This window comes from Acinonyx jubatus, chromosome E4, assembly GCF_027475565.1.
Source record: "Acinonyx jubatus isolate Ajub_Pintada_27869175 chromosome E4, VMU_Ajub_asm_v1.0, whole genome shotgun sequence".
NCBI classification, from domain to species: domain Eukaryota; kingdom Metazoa; phylum Chordata; class Mammalia; order Carnivora; family Felidae; genus Acinonyx; species Acinonyx jubatus.
The window spans coordinates 43,396,134-43,421,939 of record NC_069395.1 but is presented as its reverse complement, the minus strand read 5'-3'; the positions used below and the strand labels follow the sequence as shown (position 1 = coordinate 43,421,939).

At 38.7% G+C, this 25,806-nt stretch overlaps 1 protein-coding gene across 1 annotated transcript in view; it reads left to right on the top strand.

Moving 5' to 3' along the window:
• Positions 1-8,790: 8,790 nt before the first annotated feature.
• SHCBP1L (SHC binding and spindle associated 1 like) overlaps positions 8,791-25,806 on the top strand; it is a 36,351-nt gene continuing 19,335 nt past the window's right edge. The window contains exons 1-5 of the mRNA XM_027074385.2: positions 8,791-9,294; positions 10,729-10,878; positions 20,626-20,840; positions 21,826-21,912; positions 22,211-22,429. Of these exons, the coding sequence (XP_026930186.2) occupies positions 8,866-9,294; positions 10,729-10,878; positions 20,626-20,840; positions 21,826-21,912; positions 22,211-22,429 (1,100 nt within the window). The 5' untranslated portion in view covers positions 8,791-8,865. The remainder of the gene's footprint in view (positions 9,295-10,728; positions 10,879-20,625; positions 20,841-21,825; positions 21,913-22,210; positions 22,430-25,806) is intronic.

The following is a 25,806-nucleotide window of genomic DNA, read 5'->3' as shown; positions in this document are numbered from 1 at the left end:
CCTAAGTTTTCAAAACCAGAATAGGAAACTCACTTGTTCTACTGAATATCTGTTTGCTTCGCTAATATATGCAATATGAACTATCCATTGTTTTTTAAACTATCCATTATTTTTTAAAAAGCATTGGGGTTTATTGGCCCATATAATTGAGGAGTCCAGAAGTGGTTCCAAGCTTCAGGCATAGTTGGATCAGGGCTATGGCTTTCCTTCTTTCTGTTTCTTGTTTGTGCTGGCTTTGCATCGGTCTGGCTTCCTTCGTGATTGCGAGATGGCTCTCAGCAGTCAAACTACTTGTTGGAAAGTGATCTTATGATTTCACTGGTAGTTTAATGAACTGTTTTACTTTCCTTCAAAATCTAGCACGTGCTCCATTATTACACAAAGATACAGTCTTTGGCAAATGGTTCCTCAAAGTATCAAAGTGCTGAAGCCCCAAACTTGTGGTGCTGGACAGTGGGTAAGGGTTAAGTCACCACGGGTGCCATGGGTATCCTCCATGCTGAGCCCATGTGGTCTCTTCAAATTAGATAGCTGGGCTGGTTACATGTCAGGGGAGCAGCCAAGCCTTTGCTTATTTGGGACCTCTGGCATTTGGGGCTAAACTCTCTTATATTACTATGTGGCCATTGTTCTTCAGAGTCCTTCCATTACTGGTTACTTTTAAGGAGTTTGAAAAATAAAGTAATAGATATAGTAAAATGTTAAGACCTATTTCTTTTTTTTTTTTTTTTAAGTTCATTGTCTTAAGTAATCTCCACACTCAATGTGGGGCTCAAACTCACGACCCCGAGATCAAGAGTTGCACGCTCTTCTTCTGACTGAGCCAGCCAGGCATCCCAGGACCTATTTCTATGGGCAGGGAGGACACCTGAGCAATAATGTGAAAGGAAAGGTCATGGGGTTCATTCCCTATCATTATATTTTAATATGTAGGGCTGTTCTATTTCTAGTCCAATTTAGGTTAAATGAACTAATTTGCATGACTGCCTGAAACAGCATTGACGACATGTTCTCTCTGGCATAACCTGTGTTTTTAGTGTGCAAGTGCTAATATGTGTGTGGACTGTGTGTGGGGGTGAGGGGGATGGTCACGGAAGTGAGAATTAGGTTCTCACGGAAGTGAGAATTAGTAACATAAACTAAGCGCAACTATGTGACAACCATGGTTTTAAGTTTTGGTTTTTTTTAATTTTTGTTTTCAATTTTGAACTTTTTATATACATTATCTCATTTAACTCTCATAACCACCCAATGATATGATATCTATCTTATTTCCACTTATAGATGGAGAAACTGAAGTTTAGAAAGGCAAGTATATTTCTCAAGGTTGCACAGCGAGAAAGGGGTTGAGCCTAGGTGTCAGTCTCTAAAGCCTGAGGACTAAACCGCTAGTGTGTACCTGGCTTCTAGTATTCTTTCCCCTGAAGTATATTGTTTAATATTCTCCCTGGTAGTGTGACAAAAGATGTCTCCCACCTCCATGCAGTGCCCTTTGAGAAGCCTTTTCTCTGAGAATTCCATAGAATCACAGTTTAGTGTCAGGGATAAAACAGCTTGCCCAAGCCTTTCTTCCCCACCGGAAACATTTCATTTCCTCCAGTATAATGACCTTCTTCCCTTTTCATATAATTCAACATGCTTCAAGCTCAGACAAAGAGCTACTATTTGATTCTTTAAAATATATTTCTCTGACTGTGAAAGAAATACATGCAAATTGGAAACTTCTGGAAAAAATAAAACATGGAAATCTGTAAAGAACGACATAAAACACCCTAACACTCCTAAGACAGTGCCTTTAACAATTTTGTGCATTTTCTTCCAGCATATACAGCTTCATGTTTTGGGGGTTTTTCATATATGGTTATGTGGTGAACATGTTTCCATAATTCTTGAGGGTGACACCTTTTCTTTTTTTTTTTCTTGATCAACATTGTATTTTCAGGCATCACAGCAGTGCCTGGCATGTAACAAAAAGCATCTAATTAGTAATATCTAATTATTTGATTTAATAAATATTCATTGATCTAATGACTGACATTATATACCTTCTGAAACTTTTTAAAGACCAGATGATTACAAATCTCTGAGATAAAACGTACCTGTAAAATCACATTAAGAGAGTGTATAACAGGGGCACCTGAGTGGCTCAGTTGGTTAAGCGTCTGACTTCGGCTCAGGTCACGATCTCACGGTTTGTGGGTTCAAGCCCCACATCAGGCTCTGTGCTGACAGCTCAGAGCTCGAAGCCTGCTTTGGATTCTGTGTCTCCCTCTCTCTGCTCCTCTCCTGCTCATGCCTGTCTCTCAAAAATAAATAAACGTTAAAAAAAAATTTTTTTTTAAAGACAGTGCATATCATTTTCAGACGTTTTATCAGGGTAAAGGCAAAATGGTGCAACGCAAAGAACCCTGGGGCAGGAGTCAAGCTGGCAGCCTCGATAGCTTAGCTCAGCCACTGCACATATAACAGCACACGCTCCATTGTACCTCTTAAGACTTCAGCTTCCTCATTTGTGACGTGAAGGGGTGGATTGGACAGCTTGCTAAGATTACCTTCTATTGTTACACCACATCATTTTCCCTCTTTGAAAGGGTATTCCTATAGTGTATAAACATAGTTTATTTTTAAACATTTAAGTAATTCAGAACTACACAGGGTGAAATGCGAAATTTCCTGTTTGCAAACACCCCCATCCTCAAAACCACTGTGCTCCTTACAGTTAGTACAGTTTGATGTCTGTAGGTCTTTCCATCCTTTTTCTATGCTTGTATATATGTCCAAATACAAATATGAAATTTAAAAAACCACAAATGGGATCATATTATATGCATTAGTCTGAGAATTGCTTCCCTCCCTGCCCATTTTCCCTACCATATGCCTTTGGGGCTCTTTCTAAGTCAGGGCATCTAGATTGGCCTCATTTGGATAAAATGGATGTATCATCAGTGATTTAGGCATTCCACCAGACGTAGGTAGATCATTTCCAGTTTTATACTATTATAAGCAATGCTACAGTAAATACCCTGTACTGCATAGTGTCTTGATTAAGAGCATAAACTCTTCAGTCAGACTGCCTGTATTTGAATCCTGGCTCCACTACTCATGACTGTTACTTAACCTCTCTCCCTGTTTCCTCATCATGAAGTGAGGATCGCTGGGCTATTTTTAGAATGACATTAGTCAATATATGTAGAGTTCTTCAACCTATCTGGCACCTATTAAGTGCTAAATGTTATTATCATCACTATAATTATTACATATACCTTTATGCACATATACCAGCATTTCTGGGCAACTGATGTCTAAAGATGGCATTGCTGGACTGAAGTTAGACACATTGAACATTTTGCAAGATTTTGTCAAATTGCCTTCCTGAATGTCTTTAACAATATCTACTCCTGTCAACAGTGGTTGAGAATGAGTATCTTACACTGGCCATCATCAATTTAAAATATTTGCCCTACTATTAAATATCTATGTACTTTTCAAAATACAGGCTAATTAGCTATTGTCATTGTCATTCTTAGTGTCCTTTACTGTTAGATTGAAATGTAAGACTTCTGAGCATTATTAAGGCAAGTTTGGGCCATTAGCTTTGTACCAGGGAAGGTATTGTCAGTGGTTTTAGGCTATTCCTTGTCCATATCCTGTATTGCCTCTCTTTAGTGGAATCCATGTGCCATGAAACATGTCTGGTGATTCTTTTGTGTGTGTGTGATTAATGTAAAATTAAATTACAACCTTGTATTTCCCTCAAAAAGAGCTAAAAACAAAAGAGCACAAAACAAGTATCAGGGAGTTAGTACACACTGCCAAAGCTTGAAGATGTAGCAGAACATCACGTGTGTGGTTAAAGAAGTGTGAGACATTAGAGAAATGTGTCTGAGCTTGTCCTCCAGCAAAGTGGTGTGCAGTCTGCTTCTGAGTCAGGGCTGGAGCTGGCTGGGCTAAAGGATCACTTTAGGCTCCACCTAGCCCTTTGGGATTGGGGCCCTCAAACAGCCCAAAAGCTCTCTAGTGCCCTCTTCTGGCCAAAAATGAGGAGTTACATGCCTTCCAAAAGAGCTGCGCTGGCGTAGGGGGGTCCCATCAGAGTATTTGTTCTCAAAGTTAAGGTCACAGAGTTAAGGAAGAGGGAACTGTTAGTGTCCTAAGAGAGGAAAATTTGAAGTAGTTGGGAATAAATTGCTGAATGAAGTGCTAATTAATATTTATTTGTTTATTCAATCGAGAAAAACAAATGGAAAAACAAATAAATACAACAGCATTTCACAGAATCCTATCCAAAACGATAAAAAACAAACTCCGTCATACAAAACTTCGAAAATTCCTGAATCCCCCGATGTACCCAGTTAGTGTTTTCTGACCAACGTCAGCCCTATTTAGATGCTTATCGTGTAGGGAAACATGAAGATAAGACGTTAGTAGTATTATGGACTTTCAAAAACTGTAGTTACTCCTTATTTACCTGTGTTCCACATACCTGAATTGCCCTCCGGAAATAACTGGGTGATGGAAAAAACTTTCTTTCCCTTGCAACTACCAAAGTCCAAGATTTTCCTCTTGACCTCCTTTAGATCCTTACTCAAATGCCACCTACGAGTGAGACCTCCCCTCTCAACTCTGTGAAAATTGTATCCCCAGCCCTACCCTCACAAACTCCCACATCTCTGCTCCCTGCCATATATTTTTATCATTCTCATAGCACTTACCTCTATACATTTTACTTTTCCAAGTTGCCTTTAGTTCACATACCATACAATTCACCTATTTAACACATGCAACTCCATGGTTTTTAATGTATTCTCAAAGTTGTACAATTTTCATTACAATCAATTGTAGTACGTTCTCATCACCCCCAAAAGAACTCCTGGACCCGTTAGCAATCAGTTCCCATTTCCCCTCAAACCATCCCACTGCCCCTAGTCCAAGGCAATCACTAGTCTGCTTCTGTCCTTACAGATGTACCTATTCAGGACATTTCATACAAATGGAATCATATGTTCTGTGGGCTTTTGTGACTGACTTCATTCACTCAGCATGTTTTTGAGGTTCTTCCACGTTGTGTGTATCAGTTCTTCATTTCTTCTTCTTCTTCTTTTTTGTTTTTAGTACTTCATCTCTTTTAATGGCCAAATAATATTTCATTGTGTGGATTACACCACATTTGCTTTTTCTGTTTATCAACTGATGGACACTTGAGTTCTGTTCAGTTTTTGAGTATTGTAATAATGCTGCTCTGAACATTCTTGTGCAAGTTTTTGTGTGAACATGTTTTGTTTCTCTTGGGAATTTTACTTTAAAAAATTGTTTATTTTTTTATCTCCTCATTCAGAATGCAAGCTCAGAGATTTTTATGTTTTTTGCTATATCCCCAGCACCTAATGCCAGCCCAAAGTGGATGAGCAATACATAACTATAACATGAAAAAAAAAAAAAAAAAACACAAGTGTTCTTTTCTTTTCTCTTTGCTGCCCCAGTCCCTCTTAATTCTGGTCCCAGCCCGTCCCCTGAATTCATGTTGATCATCACCAGGAGGAAAGGAAGGTGAATCCACCAGGTCTCTAATGTCTCTCCAGTACATCTCCCCAGTCCCAGAGCTGGTTTTATTACACTCCAGTCCCTACTACATCTCTGTACTTCTATCAAGTAGATCTGTTCTACTGACGCCAAGTCCCTACTCTAGATAATAATGAAACATCAAGGGAACTCTGAACCTGGGTGGATCTCTGAGATGTCAGTGAGTCTTATCTATTTTTGTTTTGCCTACGGCCAGCTGTTATTATTATTTATCAGTGCTTTGTTCTTTCCCACTGAGAGCAAAAAAGAAAAAAAGATCTCAAAGGGTTACTGTTCAGGGACTGAAAGATTATAAGAATTTATAAGCCTACTTTCTGCTTCATAGTGACCTAGGAAGAGAAGAAGGTTTGATAAGAAACATTTTTCTGATAGACAATAATGAGTTCTGATTTTAAAATAAGCTTTTGTAATTTATCTTTTTAAGTTTGTTTTGAGAGAGAGCCAGTGAGCAAGCATGTGCATGCAAACATGTGAGTTGGGGAGGGGCAGAGAGAAAGGGAGACAGAGAATCCCAAGAAGGCTCCACACTGTCAGTGCTGAGCCTGAGGCTGGGCTCCAACATGACCTGAGCTCAAATCAAGAGTGGGACGCTTAACCAACTGAGCCACCCAGGCGCCCCAAAGCTTTTGTAATTTAGATCATTTGTATATTGGAGACAGCCTGTGGATTTAACCTAGAGCTCCCCCACACAGCCCAACACAAAGACAGTTAACAGCCTGTGAATATTCACAGTAATCTGTAGAATTTAATCCACATGCTATGTAAGTCCCTCAGCGGACGTAAAGATGAGTAGAACCTGATCCTGAGTGGGTATCAAGGAAGTAACATCTTAGGGGAGGAGAAAACATATACACATTTCAACTCAGATGTTGGAAAAAATATTTCTTACACTCCCGTAGTAGGACACTTCTTAAAACTTTTACTAGTTATGTGCAAGGACTGTGCTAAGTACCGGGGATAAAAAATATCTGTCCCTGTACATGAAGTGTTTTCAGTGTGTCTAATACTGCAGAAAGTACTCTGAGAGGCACAGAGGAGAAAAATGCTAGTTCTGAAGAGAGATATGTATTGGAATCTGGCCTAGGAGAATTTTGACAGGTTGAGACAAGCAGGAAGGACATTTGAAGTGAAGCAAGATAGAACAATGGCTACTGGTCAGATCCTTGGAAACAAGAGATAAAGAAAGATGTCCAGGACCTTAGATTTCTCAAGTTCAATTTTGCCATAGCCAGGCACCCCCCTGCCATAGCCAGGTCTTTGTAAGAAACAAGACCAGAGGTTCTGGCCATGAAACCCGGTGTGGACACTAGCCCACGTATGCAGGCACCACAGATTCTCTTGTACCTCTTAGATAGTCCTGAGCCCACACACGCCTGGCAGCAGCCTGCCCTTTCCACCTGGGGCCCCGATCGACAACCAACACTTCAGTGGGAAGGAAAAGCCAATTCAAGGAAAAGCCTCCAAAGAAAAAGAGGGGAAATGAGTTTTTACCCCCCAAGACAGAGAATAGAGCAGGCCTCATGTACCACCCAAAGCCCTGCTAGTTAGAAGCACTAATAAAATGTGAGAATTGTTTTAACTGCTGTAGGAAGGCAGATGCTGATTCAACCTTGATGGGGTGTGCCTCAGGCACTACCTCAGCAGCAAAACTCCACCACCAACTGTTACTCACCATTTTATTGGCAAGGAAAAGGCCTTAAAGGGGAGGAGAGGGGCACCTGGGTGGCTCAGTCAGTTAAGCTTCGGACTTTGGCTCAGGTCATAGTCTCACGGTTCATGAGTTTGAGCCCTGCATCGGGCTCTGTGCTGACAGCTCAGAGCCTGGAGCCTGCTTCCGATTCTGTGTCTCCCTCTCTCTCTGCCCCTCCCCCTACTCGCACTCTGTCTCTCTCTCTCTCAAAAACAAACATTTAAAAAACAATTTTTAATTAAAAAAAGATTATGAGGATGGGAATTCTGTCTTTTATTTCTATATCTTTGGCATCTATACATTGCCTGGCATATAGTAGGTTTCTACAAATCTTTGCTTGTGGTGTGTGGTTTTTGTTTTTTGGGTTTTTTTGGTTTGTTTTTGTTTTTGGAGGGTTTTGTTTTGGAAGTTTTTGAAGAAATGCTAGCATATCTAGTTTTTACTTGTGGTGAGTGAAATCTGTGGCTAGGTACAATTTTAAACAAAATCCAAGACTCCTGAGAAAAGGAATAAACTTAGAGTCAAAACATGATAAATGTTGTAATTACTCCCTGAACTACAGTAACATGAATACTAATATTTTCCTCAAAATAAACTCCAAACTTAACACAGTGTCCTTCCAGATAAGTGTGAAGGAAGGCAGGTGTTTTCCCAATGCTGTTCTTTGTGGGAGCTGTTGGCCCTAGCACAGTACTTCAGGGCTAGAGTGTAAACAGAAGGTATTCCAACTGGATCCATGTACTTTTAACAGTAATGTAACAGAAACCAGTGGTCTCTGTTCTTCTCCAAAATGCGTTATCTTGAGCAGACCTCGACTGTGAGGGTATTTGTAGTTTGCACACAGCAAAATTTCCAGCTGGAAATTTTAGTCTAGTTGAACGGTTACATAAAATAATTGTTTATGAGAATTTTGAGCAGCACAGCAGAGACATGAAAATAGACTAACCTATCCTTTGCGACAGAAAATGAGTGTCTTGTTCAAAATGTAAAGCAAGCTTTATTTTGGGACCCGTGTGACTAGATAGGGTAAAATCTAGGTCTCTGGATTTGTCACTTGAGTGTCCTTTGGTTATGAACACAGGTACTATGGTCTCCAGGGTAAAAACTAAATTTTCTTTCTGGTTGTGTTTGCACAGACACGCGTGTGTGCGGTGGTAGGAGGTGTATTAGTTAGGTCCTGATGACCTGGGGGGGGGGGGGTGAGTCACAAGCACCCTGAAGACGTAGGAGGGCCCTGCGGAGAGAATTCTGTCACCGGGGTGGTTCCACGGGGAACCGCGACGCGGAGTAGGGGGAGCATTATGCGTGGGGGCGCCATCTAGCGGGGGCGCCGCGACGAGTGCCTCACGCTCCACCTCGGCCCCGCCCCGCAGCACCCCGCGCGCCCCCCCACCCCGCTCCCGCCCCGAGCCGCGCCCCCCCAGCCCCCACCCCCACCCGAACACCCCATCCCCCACCTCACTCACCCCTGCCTGGCGCCGCTCGAGGTCCCTGCGCTCGTTGCGGGCTCCGCAGGTGCTGCCGGCCCATTGGCCAGAGGGCTCCGGGCGGGAAAAGCGGCCAACGGCCGCAGCCGGCCCTTGCGGTGTGGGGAGATGGCGTCGGGGGCCAGGGCTCCCGGGCCGGAGGACTCCGTCCGGACCGCCAGCCCCGACAGGCGAGGCGAGAAAGGGGTGTCCGCGCCCACCGGGGCGGTAGGGACCCTGAAGAGCGCCGCATCCCGGGTGCGGTCGGTGGTGGCGTCCCCGCGCCCAGTGAAGGGGAAGGCGGGCCGGGAGGCGGCCCGGAGGCGGCTGCAGCTCCTGCCGGCCTCTCACGCCCAGGGCCGGGCCCAGGGGGCCGAGGTGGGGGAGGAGGAGGAGGAGGGGGCGGAGGTGGAGGAGGAGGAGCCCCTCCTGTCGGTGCCGGAGGAGGATGAAGAGGAGGCGCGGCCGTTGCCCCCAGTCTGCATGTTCCCCATGAGGGGGATGTGGCGCGACGAGAAGGTGGCGCTCTACTGCGACGAGGTGCTTCAGGGCTGTAAGGTGAGAGGCCGGCGCGAGGAAGCGGGGTCCTCCCCGCGGGGCACCGACAGAGCCTGCGGTTCCCAGAGTTCAGGTGACTCGGCGTCGGCGGGGCCTCCGCCTTCCCCGGGGCACCCGGCCCGGCCCCAGCGCGTTGCCGTTAGCAGTTCCGTCCCAAAGGCCATCATCGATTAGGGGGGCGGCGCGGTGGAGCGCTTCCCAGCTTTCTGGGAGCTTCCAACACCCGGAGATCGATAGGCCTCACCGGTGCCCGGGTTTACAGCTTACGTTTTCCCATTTGACGATTTGAGATACGATGACTTAGCCTTGACTTCCACCGGACAGTACTGAACGTGTCGACACTTTGTGGCTCCCGGACTGAACAGGTCTACACTTCGCGGTTCCCAGACGTGAGTCTGCGATGTGGAATGATGTTTCGGATCCAAGATCCGTCGGTACCTGGCAACACTGACTAGAGCAAATATGATTCTAACCTATTTTGTTGTTGTTTTTTAAGTTATAGCAAGAGATTTTGTGTACAAAGATATTCATTGCACCGATAATAATCAGAATTGAAAAATAGAAACTTAATTTCCAACGGATGGGGCAGGTAAAGAACCTGTGGGGGCCGCGGGGCACCTGGATGGCTCAGTCGGTTAAGCATCCGACTTGGGCTCAGGTCATGATGTCCGAGTTCACGAGTTCGAGTCCCATGTCGGGCTCTGTCAGATTCTGTGTCTCCCTCTTTCTCTGTTCTGCCCCCACTTGCGCTCTCTCTCTCTCTCTCTCAAAAGTAAATAAACATTAAGAAAAATTTTAAACAAAAAAATAACACCATTACGATAAAACTAGGACACTATTAATGGCCTAATTATATCTGATACTGAGGGTTGGAGAAGATGAAGTCTCTGAAAGGCAGTTGAAAAACGTTTATATATATAAATTATTGTGTCATTAATCAGAGGTGTAATGACTGAGTTTCACAGTAGTTGAGGTAGCTGAATTGAAATTTAAAAAATCAAATGGGCAGCATTTATTGAATGCTTAATATGCTTGTTTGTTTATAGAGTGGAGTGCTGTCTTAAATTTTTATGTATGAATATGTTTTAAATAGGTTATTATATCTCTAAAGTTCAAAAAATAATTGCTGTTTTTACGATGATAATTACTATTTTTAAGGGTATAATTGCAGTTCTTCCTCCTCAGTGGATTAATAAAACAAATTACTTATAAATAACAAGTAGATGTCTCAGCACTGAACGACTCTATTGAGTGAATAGATCTTTTTAAGGTTTTAATGTTTATGATATTTCCAGTAAACATAAATTCAGTTAAAATCTATGACTTTCCAGGTTTTTAAAGTTATTTAAGGGTATATTGGTCCCATATTTAAATAGAAATCAGTAAAAATATTTATACATATCCTTCTACATATATATTTTTTTCTTTTGCTAGGCAGAAGATGCTGATGGGGCTATGAGTAAATATCTGTCAGAAAAATTAAAGTTGAAAGACAAATGGCTTGGAGTCTGGAAGACTAATCCTGAGTTATTCTTTGTGAAATATGAAGAAGCTTCTATCCCTTTTGTTGGTATACTGGTTGAGGTAAATAATTTTTACCTGATCTTTGTTCTTTTGAGTGAAATTACCAGTTCTTTTTATGATGAAAATATGACCTTACTAATTTGTTGCTTTGATACTTAAACAGAGATTGACAAAGATTGTGTCCATTTTAAGTTTCTAAGCAAATTAATAGCATAAAAAGAAGTTGGGGTGCCTGGGTGGCTCAGTTGGTTAAACGTCCAACTTCAGCTCAGGTCATGACCTCACAGTTTGTATGTTCGAGCTCCGCATCGGGCTCTGTGCTGCAGCTCAGAGCCTGGAGCCTGTTTCAAATTCTGTGTCTCCCTCTCTCTGCCCCTCCCCTGCTCACACTCTGTCTATCTTTCTAAAAAATAAATAAACATAAAAAAATTAAAATATAAATAAAAAGAAAGGGGGATATTAGCATCCATTTACCTGTGCACAGTTAATCATTAAATGGAATCTACTGTATCAGACGATATTTATTAGCTTCGTTTCAGTTGCTTAAATAACAAAAGTGAATTTCTTTTTTTTTTTTAATGTTTATTTATTTTGGGGAGAGAGAGTGCGCAAGTGGGGAAGGGGCAGGTAGAGGGAGACACAGAATCTGAAGCAGACTCCAGGCTCTGAGCTGTCAGTACAGAGCCTGACATGGGGCTTGATCACCAACCGTGAGATCATGACCTGATCCCAAATCAGATGCTTAACTGACTGAGCCACCCAGGTGCCCCTCAAAAGTGCATTTCTTTAAAATTAGTAATTTAGGCTGTAACAGACTTGGGCCCCCTTTTCCCATCATTTCCGTTTAATCTTCATTTATCTGAATTATGAGGTTAATTAGATTAGGACAGAAACAGTGGATCAGAAAACTATTGGTAAACTTTGAAATTTCTTCCTATGAAAAGGTACCCTTTTAGTATAATGCATCAGCTTCCAACACTTCATCTGGTAAGATTTTGCTTTTTTAAGTCTATTCTATAGGTTAAATATTGTGGCATATTTGATGTCATAAGTTTGATTCCCTTAGAGATTAATTATCCTTGTATAGACGTTAATATCTATAATCACAAATGGTATCCTTGCCTCAGATATTTCAAATCTGCTGTTTTGGTCACAAGAAAAATTTGTGTTTGAAATTCATTACATTGCACACTACCTGAAAACAATTCAATTCTATGTTCTATGGAAAAGTAAGTTAGTGGTATTTTTACAGATAAAGAATGGCATATTTTCAATCATAGAGACTACAAAAAAAATAATAATAGAAACGTGGGATTTATTTTTCAATAATGTTCTGTTTTTAGTGTTCTTTGAGGTTTGCTTATCTCCAGATTTTGTGTAGCTTTTCCCTGGAAATTTCATGACTTCTCTGACTTTTTCATGTGGATAAAATAAGAGGAGGTAGTACTATATCATTATCTTAAATTTATATATATTGGTAGCATAAGTTTGGGATTTTTTTAGTCAAGTTATGTGGAAGCCTGATACACACATCACATTAAAGCAGGGCATTTCTGACTGAAATAAAGAGGATGGTATTCTAGCATATGCTTGGCTTGGCTTTTCTCACAACACTTCATGATAGACCCTCTACTCTATAAAACCTTTAAAGATCCTTAAAATTACCTAGAAATTCTATCAAGTTCTAAGGTTTTACATGCAATCCATTGATTATTTGCTGTCTTTCCCACTCCAAAAGTAGCAAGCAGGATCACAGATAGGTTGCTTTAGAATCTGCTAGGGGTTTGCCAAAGACCTTTAATCATTAGAAAGATAGGAAGAAAATGGGGAGAACACAGGGAAAAGCAGAATAGTATATTGGCAGATTCTAATTCTTTGAATAATGTGGCAGTGAAGCTAGCTCTTGGGACCTTTTTAAGGTAGTGCTGCACAATTCAGACGTTGTTTTGTCTGCCTTTGCTTCTTTAATCTTACTTGGATTGAGGTATCAACAGTGCTATATAATGCTCCTTGTTCTGAAGTCACAATAAATTATTCCTACGGACCTCATTCTCTGAGTCTTTTTCTTTAGATGCTCTATTAGTTTTCTATTGCTGCTGCAACAATTCACCATAAGTTTGGTAAGCAATACAAATTTATTATCTCACAATTCTATAGAAAAAAATCTAACATGGGCCCAGTAAGCTAAAATAAAGATGTAGGCAAGGCTGTGTTCCCTTCTGGAGGCTCTAGGGGAGAATCTGTTTCCTTGCCATTTCCAGCCTCTAGGAGCTGCCTGCATTCCATGACTTGTCTCCTTCATCCAACTTCAAAGTCTTTCTCAGACTGTATCTCTCTGGTTCTTTGCAGGTTGGAAAGGTGCATGTCTTTTAAGACTTGTGATTAGAATGGGCCTAACTTGGTAATTTAGGATAACTTTCCCATCTCAATTCCTTAACCTTAATCACATCTGCAAAGTCCCTTTTACCATGTAAAGTAATATATTCACAGATTCCCAGGATAAAGGCATGGATATCTTTGAGGGCCATTATTCTGCCTGCTACAGATTCACACAATAACAAAGAAAAAATTTGGAAACACATGATTGGAAGGAAATCTGGCATATCTTCAATCTTGGTTACAAAGTGCTCCACAAATTAAGGAAACTGTTTTATAACCTTTGTAGAAAATAGTTTGCCAAGGGGCGTTTGGGTGGCTCAGTCAGTTAAGCGTCTGACGTCAGCTCAGGTCATGATCTCACAGTCTGTGAGTTTGAGTCCTGTGTCGGGCTCTGTGCTGACAGCTGGGAGCCTGGAGCCTGTTTTGGATTCTGTGTCTCCCACTCTCTCTGCCCCTCCCCTGCTCATGCTCTGTCTCTCTCTGTCTCAAAAATAAATAAAGACATTAAAAAAAAAAAAAAGAAAAGAAAGAAAATAGTTTGCCAAAATATATTAAGAATTTTAAAATAGTTCACCCATTATATTTCAGTTACTTCAATAAAGCTAGAAAAAATAAAAATAAATAAATAGACCCCCCTGTACAGAAAAATAAATAAAAATGAAAATGAAAAAGTTCATTTCTAGAAATTTATTCTACAGAAATCAGAAATGCAGAAAAAGATTTATATATTGAGGGATCAAAGTGATATTTATAAAATTAAAAATTGGGAATACCATAAAACTTTAATAATAGGATGCTGGTCAAATAAAGGATGATATAAGATAGGATTTTATGTAGTCGTAAAACTTATATTAACAAAAAACTTTTAGTGATTTAGGAAAGTGCTCAATGTGTATGTAAGATAAAAGATTATAGAACTAGATATGCAGTGCGATCCAATTATGTAACTCATATAAGTATGTAGAATGAAGCTGGAAAAGGTTAATGGTGGTTGTTTACCTTTGTTGATAGGATTATGGTTGATTTTTAAACATCTGTATATAAAGCAGGTATAGTCACTATCAGTAAGCTTAGAGAATCTTTAACATTTTTTTTAAGTTTTATTTATTCTGAGAGGGAGAGCGAGCAAGCAGGCAAGGAGCAGAGAGAGAGGGAGAGAGAGAGAGAGAGAGAGAGAGAGAGAGAGAGAGAGAGAGAATCCCAAGCAGGTTCCGCACTGTCAGCACGGATCCCAATACAGGACCAAACTCACTAACCACAAGATCATGACCTGAATCGAAATTAAGAGTCAGATGCTTAACCAACTAAACCACTCAGGTGCCCCTAAAGCTTTTATTTAAATTCCAGTTAGTTAACATACAGTGTAATATTAGTTTCAGGTATACAATATAGTGATTCAACATTTCCATACAACACCCAATGCTCATCACAAGTGCACTCCTTAATCCCCATCACCTATTTAACCCATCCCCCCACCAGTCTCCCCTCTAGTCACCATCAATTTGTTCTCTAGTTAAGAGTCTGTTTCTTGGTTTGTCTCCCTCTCTTTTTTTCCCCCTTTGCTCATTTGTTTTGTTTCTTAAATTCCATAAATGAGTGGAATCATATGGTATTTGTCTTTCTCTGACTGACTTATTTCACTTAGCATAATACTCTCTAGCTTTATCCATGTCATTGCAAATGGCAAGATTTTTTTCTTTTTTATGAATAACAGGCCATTGTGTATATATACCACGCCTTCTTTATCCATTCATCATTTGATGGACACTGTTTCCATAATTTGGCTATTGTAGACAATGCTGGTATAAACCTTGGGGTGCATGTATCCCTTTGAATTAGTATTTTTGTATTTTTGGGTAAATATCTAGTAGTACAATTTCTGGATCATAGAGTTCATAGAGTAGTTCTATTTTTAACTTTTTGACGAAACTCCATACTGTTTTCCAGAGTGGCTGCTCCAGTTTGCTTTCCCACCAGCAGTGCAAGAGGGTTTCCCTTTCTCTGCATCTTTTACCAACACCTGTTGTTTTTTGTAGTGCTGATTTTAGCCATTCTGACAGGTGTGAGGGGATATCTTCTTGTAATTTTGATTTGTATTTCCCTGATTATCAGTGATGCTGAGCATCTTTTCATGTATCGATTGGCCATCTGAATGTCTTTTTTGGAGAAATGTTTGTTCATGTCTTCTGCCTATTTTTTAATTGGATTATTCAGTTTTGGGGTGTTGAGTTTTGTAAGTTCTTTATATATTTTGGATACTAACCCTTTATTTGATATGTCATTTGCAATTATCTTCTATCATTCAGTATGTTGCCTTTTAGTTTTGTTGCTTGTTTCCTTCACTGTGCAGAAGCTTTTTATTTTGATGAAATCCCAATAGTTTATTTTTGCCTTTGTTTCCCTTGGCTTAGGAGACATATCTAGAAAGAAGTTGCTATGGCTGATGTTAAAGAGATTACTGCCTGTATTCTCCTCTAGGATTTTTATAGTTTTAGATCTCACATTTAGGTCTTTAATCCATTTTGAATTTATTTTGGTGTATGGTATAAGAAAGTGGTCCAGTTTCAATAATTACTTTGAATGTTAAAAAACTAAATTCTCCAATAAAAATACATAGGGTGACAAAATGGAATAAAAAGCAAGACCCATCCGTATGCTGTCTACAAGGGACTCATTTCATACCTAAAGACACGTGCAGATAAAAGTGAAGGGACATAAATGCATTTATCATGCAACTGGAAGTGAAAATAAATCAGGTAGCAATACTTACATCAGACAAAATAGACTTTAAAACAAAGACTGCAGTGAGACAAAGGACACTACATAATCATAAAGGAAACAATCCACCAAGAAGATATAAGAATTATGAATATTTATGCACTCAAAATGGGAGTATCCAAATACATTAAACAGCTAATAACAAAAATAAAGGAAGTAATTGATAGTAATATTATAATTAACACTCCACTTACATTAATGTATAGATTACCAGACAAAATCAAAAAAGAAACTGTAGCTTTGAATGATACATTGGACCAGGTGGATCTAACAAATATATTCAGAACATTCCAATCTAAAACTGTGGAATACACATTCTTTTCAAATGCACATGGAACATTATCCAGAATAGATCACACATGTTAGGCCACAAAACAAGTCTCAGAAATTCCGAAGTCATACCATCTTTTCCCAACCACAATGCTGTGAAACTAGAAATCAACCACAAGAAAGAATCTAAAAAGACCACAAATACCTGAAGGTTAAATAACATGCTACTAAACAATGATGGGTTAGCCAAGAAATCAAAGAGGAAATAAAAAATTACATGGAGACAAATGAAATTGAAAACACCAGCATCCAAAATCTTTGGGATGAAGCAAAAGCTGTTCTAAGAAGTTTATAGCAATACAAGTCCACCTCAAGAAGCAAGAAAAATCTCAAACAACCTAACCTTACACCTAAATGAGCTAGACAAAGAACAAACAAAACCCTAAGCAAGTAGAATGCAGGAGTTGGTAAAGATTAGAGCAGAATAAATGAAACAGAAACTGAAAAAAAAAAACAAACAATAAAAGAGATCTATGAAACCAGGAGTTGGTTCTTGGAAAAGGTAAACAAAATTGATACACCTTCAGCCAGCTCATCAAAAGAGACAGAGAGAACTCAAAATCAGAAATAGAAAAGGAGAAATAACAACTAACACCACAAATACAAAAGATATTTTGTATCTAAGATATTTTGTATTTGCTAAGAATATTATGGAAAGTTATATGCCAAAAAATTGAACAACCTAGAAGAAGTAGATCAATTCCTAGAAATATATAACCTACCAAAGCTGAAGCAGGAAGAAACAGAAAATTTGAACAGAACAATTATCAGCAATGAAATTGAATTGGTAATCAAAAAAACTCCCAACAAACAAAAGTCCAAGACCAGACGGCTTCAAAGGTGAATTCCACTAAACATTTAAAGAGACAATACATATTCTGTTCAAACTATCCCCCCCACCCAAAAAAAAAAGAAGAAGAAGAGGAAGGAAAGCTTTCAAATTCATTCTAGGAGGCCAGCATTACTCTGATACAAAATCAGATACCAAAACAATACCAAAAAAAAAAGGGGGGGGGGCACCTGGGTGGCTCAGTCAGCTGTATCTGACTCTCAGTTTCGACTCAAGTCATGGTCTCACAATTTCATGAGTTCAAGCCCCACATCGGGCTCTATGCCAACAGTGCAGAGCCTACTTGTGATTCTCTCTCTCACCCTTTCTCTCTCTGCCCCTTCCCTGCTCATGCTGTCTGTCTCTCTCAAAATAAATAAATAAACTTTAAAAAAATTTAAAGAGAGAGAGCGAGCACTACAGGCCAATATCTCTGATGAACATAGATGCAAAAATCCTCACCAAATATTAGCAAACTGAGTCCAAAAATACATTAAAAATATTACCACAACCAAGTGGGATTCATTCCTAGGATGTGTTATTGAGTATTCACAAATCAATTAATATGGTACATAACATCAGTAAGACAAAGGATATCCAAATTCATGATAAAAACCCTCAACAAAGTAAGTTTAGAGGGAACATACTTCAACACAATAAAAACTATATATGAAAAATCCAGAGCTAACATCATATTCACTGGTGAAAAACAGAGCTTTTTCCCCTAAGGTCAGGAACAAGACATGAATGTCCACTCTCACCACTTTTATTCAACATATTACTGGCAGTCCTAGCCACAGCAATCAGACAACAAAAAGAAATAACAAACATCCAGATTGGTAAGAAAGAAGTAAAACTTTCACTATTTATGACTTGATACTATATATAGAAAATCCTGAAGACTCCACCAAAATACTAGAACTGATTGTTCAGCAAAGTTTCAGGATACAAAGTCAGTATACAGAAATGTGTTGCTTTTCTATACACTAATACTGAAGTAGCAGAGAAATTAAGAAAACAGTTTCATTTACAATTGCACCAAAAATAATAAAATACCCAGGAATAAACTTAACCAAGAAGGTGAAAGACCTGTACTCTGAAAACTAGAAAACAATGATGAAAGAAATTGAAGATGACACAAAAAATGGAAAGATATTCCATGTTTATCGATTGGGAGAACAAATATTGTTAAAATGTCCACACTACCCAAAAGTAATCTACAGATTTAATGCAATCTCTATCAAAATACCAATAGCATTTTTCGCAGAACTAGAATAAGTCGTCCAAAAAAAAATTTTTTTTAATTTTTTTTTTAACGTTTATTTATTTTTGAGACAGAGGGAGACACAGCATGAACGGGGGAGGGTCAGAGAGAGAGGGAGACACAGAATCGGAAGCAGGCTCCAGGCTCTGAGCCATCAGCCCAGAGCCCAACGCGGGGCTCGAACTCGCGGACCGCGAGATCGTGACCTGAGCTGAAGTCGGACGCTCAACCGACTGAGCCACCCAGGCGCCCCAGTCGTCCAAAAATTTGTACAGAACTATAAATTCAATTGGCTTTGGATAGCCAAAGAAATCTTGAAAAAGAACAAAACTGTAGGTATCATAATCCAAGATTTCAAAATATACTTTATAAAGTGGTAGTAATCAAAACAGTATGGTATTGGCACAAAAACAGACACATAGATCAATGGAACATAATAGAAAACCCCAAAATAAACTATACGGTCAATTAATCTTTGACAAAGGAGGCAAGAATATGCAACGAGAAAAAGATTGTCTCTTCAACAAATTGTGCTAGGAAAACTGGACAGCAACATGCCAAAGGATGAAACTGGACCTCTTTTCACACCATACACAAAAATAAACTCAGAATGAATTAAAGACCTAAATGTTAGATCTGAAACCATAAAAATCCTAGAACAGAGCACAGGCAGTAATTTCTCTGACATCAGGCATAGTAACATTTTTCTAGATAGGTCTCTTGAGCCAAGGGAAACAATAGCAAAAATAAACTATTGGGACTTGACCAAAATAAAAAGCTTCTATACAGTGAAAGAAACAAGCAAAAAAAACTAAAAGATAACCTAATGAATGGGAGAAGATATTTGCAAATGACATTTCTGCTAAAGGGTTAGTATCTAAAATATATAAAGAACTTATAAAAGTCACCACTCAAAAAGCAAATAATGCAGTTATAAAATGGGCACAAGACATGAACAGACATTTCTCCAAAGAAGACATTCAGATGGCCAACAGACATGAAAACATGAAAAGATATTCATCACTCATCATCAGAGATATACAATGAGATATTACCTCACACTATTGAGAATGGCTAAAATCAGAAACAGGAAACAACAGTGTTGATGAAAATGTGGAGAAAGAGGAATCCTTTTGCACTGTTGGTGGGAATGCAAACTGGTACAGCCATTGGAAGACAGTATGGAGGTTCCTCAAAAAACTAAAAATAGAAATAGTGATCCAGTATTCATACTACAGGGTATTTATTCAAAGAATACAAAAACGCTACTTCAAAAGGATAAATTCACCCCTGTGTTTATTGCAGAATTGTTCACAATAGCCAAATTATGTAAGCAGCTCAAGTGTGCAGTGACAGATAAGTGGATAAAGACAATGTGTGGGTGTGTGTGTGCGTAATAGAATATTATGAAGCCACAAAAAAAAAAAAAGAATGAAATCTTGCCATTTGCAACAAAATGGATGGATCTAGAGAGTATAATGCTAAGTGAAATAAGCCAGAGAAAAACAAATACTGTATGATTTCACTCACGTGTGGAATTTAATAAAGAAAATAAGAGAAGGGCGCCTGGGTAGCTCAGTCAGTTAAGTGTCTGATTCTTGATTTCATCTCAGGTCATGATCTCATGGTTCATGAGATAGAGCCCCACGTCAGTCAGGCTTTGCACTGACGGTGCAGAGCCTGCTTAGGATTCTCTCTCTCTCTCTCTCTCTCTCTCTCTCTCTCTCTCTCTCTCTCTCTCCTTCCCTCCTTCCCTCCTCCTTCCCTGCTCTCATGTACTCTCCCTCTGTCTCTCTCAAAATAAATAAAAACTAAAAGAGAGAGAGAGAACAAAGAAAGAAAACAAAAGGGACAAACAAAAAAACTCTCAACTATACAGAACAAACAGATGGTTACCAGAGGGAAGGTGGGTGGAGGGATGGGTGAAATAGGTGGAGAGGATTAACACTTATCTTGATGAGCACTGAGTGGTATATGGAATTGTTGAATCACTATATTGTACACCAGAAACTAATAGAATACTGATAACTATACTGGAACTAAAAAAATGTGGGCTTTGAAAAATTGTGTTATTTTATTTAATATTGATCTATAATGACTTTGTGTGTGTGGTTAAAGGAATCATAAAATTTAAAAGAAGAAATTTTATAAGTACATCATGTGTGAGGAAAAAATCTTTGTGGTTTGTTTTGATTTGTAACTACAGATTTTGTAATATTTATCTTAGGTAATTTGTAAACCACATCAAAGCTCATCATCTTGTTTCAAAGTTACTGTATCTGTTGCTGAGCCCTTTTCTTCTAATATTGCAAATATTCCAAGGGGTTTGGTCAATGAGATTTTGGAAGAACTGGAGCACAGTGTGCCTCTCTTGGAAGTCTACCCTGTTGAAGGACAAGATTCTGATAATCATGATATTGCTTTGGCCTTGGAAGTTGTAAGGTATTTGACCTTTTTACCTCTTAACGTTAAAATTATCATATTCAAAAAGTTAATATGTAAGTGTATAAGAACTTTATAATAGTTATTGATTTAATTTTTACTCACTGCTGAATTAAATTTGTCCATTTTTTTTAAGGTTTTTTTTTTTGTGTTTATTTATTTTTTAAGCAATCTCTACACCCAATTCATGACCCTGAGATCATGAGTCACGTGCTCACTGACTGAGCCAGCCAGGTGCCCCTGTCCATTTAAAATAATTTTTTTTTAATGTTTATTTATTTTTGAGAGGCTCCAGGCTCTGAGCTGTCAGCACCGAGCCCAACGCAGGGCTAAAACCCACAAACTGCAAGATCATGACCTGAGCCAAAGTCAGATTCTCAACCGACTGAGCCACCCAGGCCCCCAATGTCCAACTCTTTATTTTGGCTCTGGTCATGATCTCATGGTTTGGGAGTTCCAGCCCCACATTGGGCTCTGCACTGACAGTGCAGAGCCTGCTTGGGATTCTCTCTCTCTCCCTCTCTCTGCCCCTTCTCCACTTGCTCTCTCTCTTTCTCTCAAATTAACTTAAAAGAAATAAAATAAAAATAAAGGTTTGATTTTAATATTAGTTCACTGAAAGGTTATTTAAAAATATTTTTCTGGAGCATCTGGGTGATTCAGTCAGTTAAGTGTCCAACTTTGACTCAGGTCATGATCTCATGGTTTGTGAATTCAAGCCCCAGAGCTCAGAGCCTGGAACCTGCTTTGGATTCTGTGTCTCCTCTTTCTGCCCTTCCCCTGCTCATGCTCTGTTTGTCTCTCTCTCTCTCTCTCTCTCTCTCTCTCTCTCTCTCTCAAAAATAAATGAAACATTTAAAAATTGTAAATATATATGTATTTTCTTAGAATTCATATAAAGAATTCTGACATGAGAATGTCTTTTTAATTCTATACATGGTATTGGCTCTTTTTGATCACTTTTTATTAATTTTATTCATCATAGGTTTTTTTATGACTTTCTTTGGAGAGACTGGGATGATGAAGAAAGTTGTGAGAATTATACTGCTTTGATTGAAGAAAGAATTAATTTGTAAGTATAGTTAAAAACTTACAGGGTGCCTGGGTGGCTCAGTCGGTTAAGCATCTGACTTCAGCTCAGGTCAAGATCTCATGGTCCTTGAGTTCAAGCCCCATGTCGGGCTCTGTGCTGTCAGTTCGGAGCCTGGAGCCTGCATTGGATTCTGTGTCTCCCTCTCTCTCTGCCCCTCCCCCACTCAAGCCCTGTCTCTCTCTGTCTCTCAAAAAATGAATAAAAGTTAAAAAAAATTTTTAAAAAAACTTAGCACATTACATAAGATAAACAATGTAATTATGTTGATACTTTACAGGTGGTGTGATATACAAGATGGAACCATACCTGGTCCTATTGCACAACGTTTCAAAAAAACTTTGGAGAAGTATAAAAATAAACGTGTTGAACTCATCGAGTATCAGAGCAATATTAAGGAAGATCCATCTGCAGCAGAGACTGTTGAATGCTGGAAAAAATACTATGAGATAGTAATGCTGTGTGGATTATTGAAAATGTGGGAAGATTTACGCCTCCGGTAATAATTTGTTCCATTTTAAACAAAAAAATGACATGGTCATTCTTTTATCATATCATATCATCTGTTACCCTGATTGAAGTAGATTATAAAATTAGATGTCCAATTTTTGAGATAAGAACAAAGTACAACTACCAGTATTGGAAAATTATTTTTATATAACTGAATTCACTGAAATCATTGGAATTTCAGATTTAAAAAAGTGTCATCAATCTAGTTCTTTCCTTATCTTTCATCTTTACCTTCTTGATTTTGGCCAGAGCCTAAGAAAAGAGGAGGCAGATCTCCACCACATATAATATGCCAAGTAAAGGAGAAGGTTGGTTAATTTGGCTGCCGCATAATTTCTTCTTTTCTAACCAACATTAAGTTGATAAGTTGTTTTTATGATAAATAAAACAATGTAGATTTAACTAGCATCATTCTCCAGAGTACTTCAAAATGTATTAAAATATTTTTACATTACTATGCAGTAAAGTATATATTCCTGTCTTTGTTTTAGATACAGGGGAAATAGGAATACTTGCTTATGGTTTCAAAATTAATGGAAAATTTTGAACAGGGCCAAAGAACTTCTGACTATTTCATACTAGATTGTTAAACCCCTTCTTAATGTGTTCCACTTGTATGCATTCTTTGCCTTATGAATTTTGAGCCACATTTTACATGTCTAGCAACTAACTGTTAGCCTAAATCTTTTCTTTTTGTATTTTCTTTCAAATTTGACTTATTTTTTTAATCATTAAGAATCCCATTTTAGTCCCTATTTTTAATGTTGTTATTGGGAATCCTGTGTAACAAAACCTTGGGATTACTTTGGGAAATCAATATAGGTAAGATTTCTGAAATCTAATTCTACTTATCTATAAATCCAGATTCAACAAAAGTTGGATTTGAATACAAATTAACATCACTAGACTTTAGATTCTAATGGCATAGGGCCACATGGGGTTCTTTCATCTTAAAAGTTATAATCATAGACAATCTAGGCCTGGGAGTGGTGGAGTGAGTTAATTGGTCAAACCCTTTCATGGGTAACAATTATAAAATTTGGACAAAAATATATTAAAATATCTAGCTATTTGAAGGCACTGTAAAATGACCAAAGCAGGCAGCAGCCAGAAAAGTTTATCCTTGGAATAGGTAAGAAGTGGGGATTTGCTTTTTAGTCTGAGAGTGATCACCAGTTCTCATAGCTCTGGCAGCAAAAAATGAAGTCCTACTATGACAAGGTGGCAAAGGACAGAGTTAAAGGCTGGCAAAGCAGCTAGAAATTTAGGTGGAGTATCCTGAGAGAAGAAAGTTGCAAAAGGGGTCAGATCCAGAATTTGAGCACAAACTCTGCCCAAATTCTTGACTGACCACTAAACTATGCTAGCATTGGTGGGGGAGAGAAATTTGAGAACAATGCTTTAAAAAAAAGTGTGTAGTTGAATCATGGAGGTTGAAAGAACTGAACAGATATTTCAGCTGGATTTTGAGCCCAGGCAAGTTAATTGCCTGCTAGAGCACAAGACTAACAATCCTCAGAAGAACATACCACAATCCAGAGTTATGAGAATATATTTTCCAAAGTCTCCAGTGTTCAACCAAAAATTAGTGGACATGCAAAGAAACCAGAAAATAGAATCCATACCCAGGAAAAAAGATAGTTAATAAAATCAGATTTTGAGTGGGCCCAGATGTTGAATTTATCAGACAAAGACTTCAAAGCAGCTATTATAAATATGTTCTAAGAATTATAGGAAAACTTGGTGTTAATAAATAGAGAATCTCAACAGATAAATGGAAACTAAAACAGAACCAAATATTTTCAGATGCAGCTCTGACATGTTAAGAGCTTATGAGTTAAAAACAAGAAACAAGAAAACAAGAAAAAAGCTGAGGAAACTGAAAATGACTTACTTGGACCCATAAGAAAACTGAGGTCACAGGACAAATTGCTACCGTGAAATCTGGGGAGAGAAGTAAATTCAGAGTCACAACCAAGATCTGCTTACCTGGAATAGATAACTTCCTAGAGCCATAAACTGTACAGAACACTTAAATGGGTAATTTTGATAAACTGCTGGAGGTTGAATGTGGACCAGTACGCAAGTGAGAAACTCCTGGTGGGCTGTAGTTCTTAGGGAGACACCCTACTTCTCTTGTGGTTTTGCCTCCAGGAATCTCACTAAGTTCTCAGATGAAGAGCCAAGAAAAATCCCATTATGCCCCTGGTTGGGGATGGGAAAAGTTACCATTGTGAAATACACCCAGACCACCTCCATGACGAAGACTTATTTACCAGGGGAAAAGACTTTCCCAGAGACTTTGCCCACCTAGGGAAAGGGCATTTCCTTGACTCCAGTCCCCTCTAGCCTTCCTCTCTGGGAAGAGGGCACTTAGAAGCACTTGTGAACGTCACAGTTGTGAAGGTCACAGCCCAGGGACAAGACCCACTAAAAAACTAATATTTAATCATAAGATTATAGAACACTTCTTCTCCACCTTACCTTACAACACACCAGGCCAGGCTCTGGTAAAATAACAGAATTATACCTAAAAAAGTTACAAGACACAAACTTTGTCTAAAGAGGAGTTTTCAAAGGCAAAAATATGGAAACCATAGGATTTTGAAGCTTGTGATACCTACAGCTACAGCAAGCAGTTTACCTCCTGGCCAGATTAATATAAAACCTCACACTAAAAGCCTATTTACTTCAGTTTTTATTAGTCAATATATCATGCTTGGCTTTCCACAAAATATTATAAGACATGCTAAAAGGCAAGAAAAAATTAAGCCTGAAGAGAGAAAGCAAGCATCAGAACCAGACTCAGTAATGATTTTGTAATTAATCAGATGGAATTTAAAAAAAGTAATTAATATGTTAGTCTCTAATGAAAAAAGGACACAACATGCAAGAACAGATGAATAATGTAAGCATGAAATAGAAACTCTAAGAACGAATTAAAAGAAAATGCTAGAAATCAAAAACGCCGTAAATAAAAATGAAGAATACCTTTGATGGGTTTACTAATAGATGGGATGAAACTGAGGAAAGAAATCAGTGAGCTTGAAGGTATGTCAACAGAATTTTTTCATACAAATGCAAAAAGAATGAAAAAACAAAACATCCAGGTAGCGTGAGACCATTTCAAAGGGTGCAGCATATGTGTAATTGGAATACCAGAAGTGAAAAAGAGCAAGTGCAGCAGCAGAAATGTTTGAATTAATAATGGTGAATGGTTTGAATTAAATAATTTCCCAAAATTAAATGCAGACACCAAATCATAGATCCAGGAAGCTGAGAACACTGAGCAGGATAAATACCAAAAAATCTATATTATAGGCATTTCATATTTGAAGAAAACCATACATTAAAAAACTGAGGGGG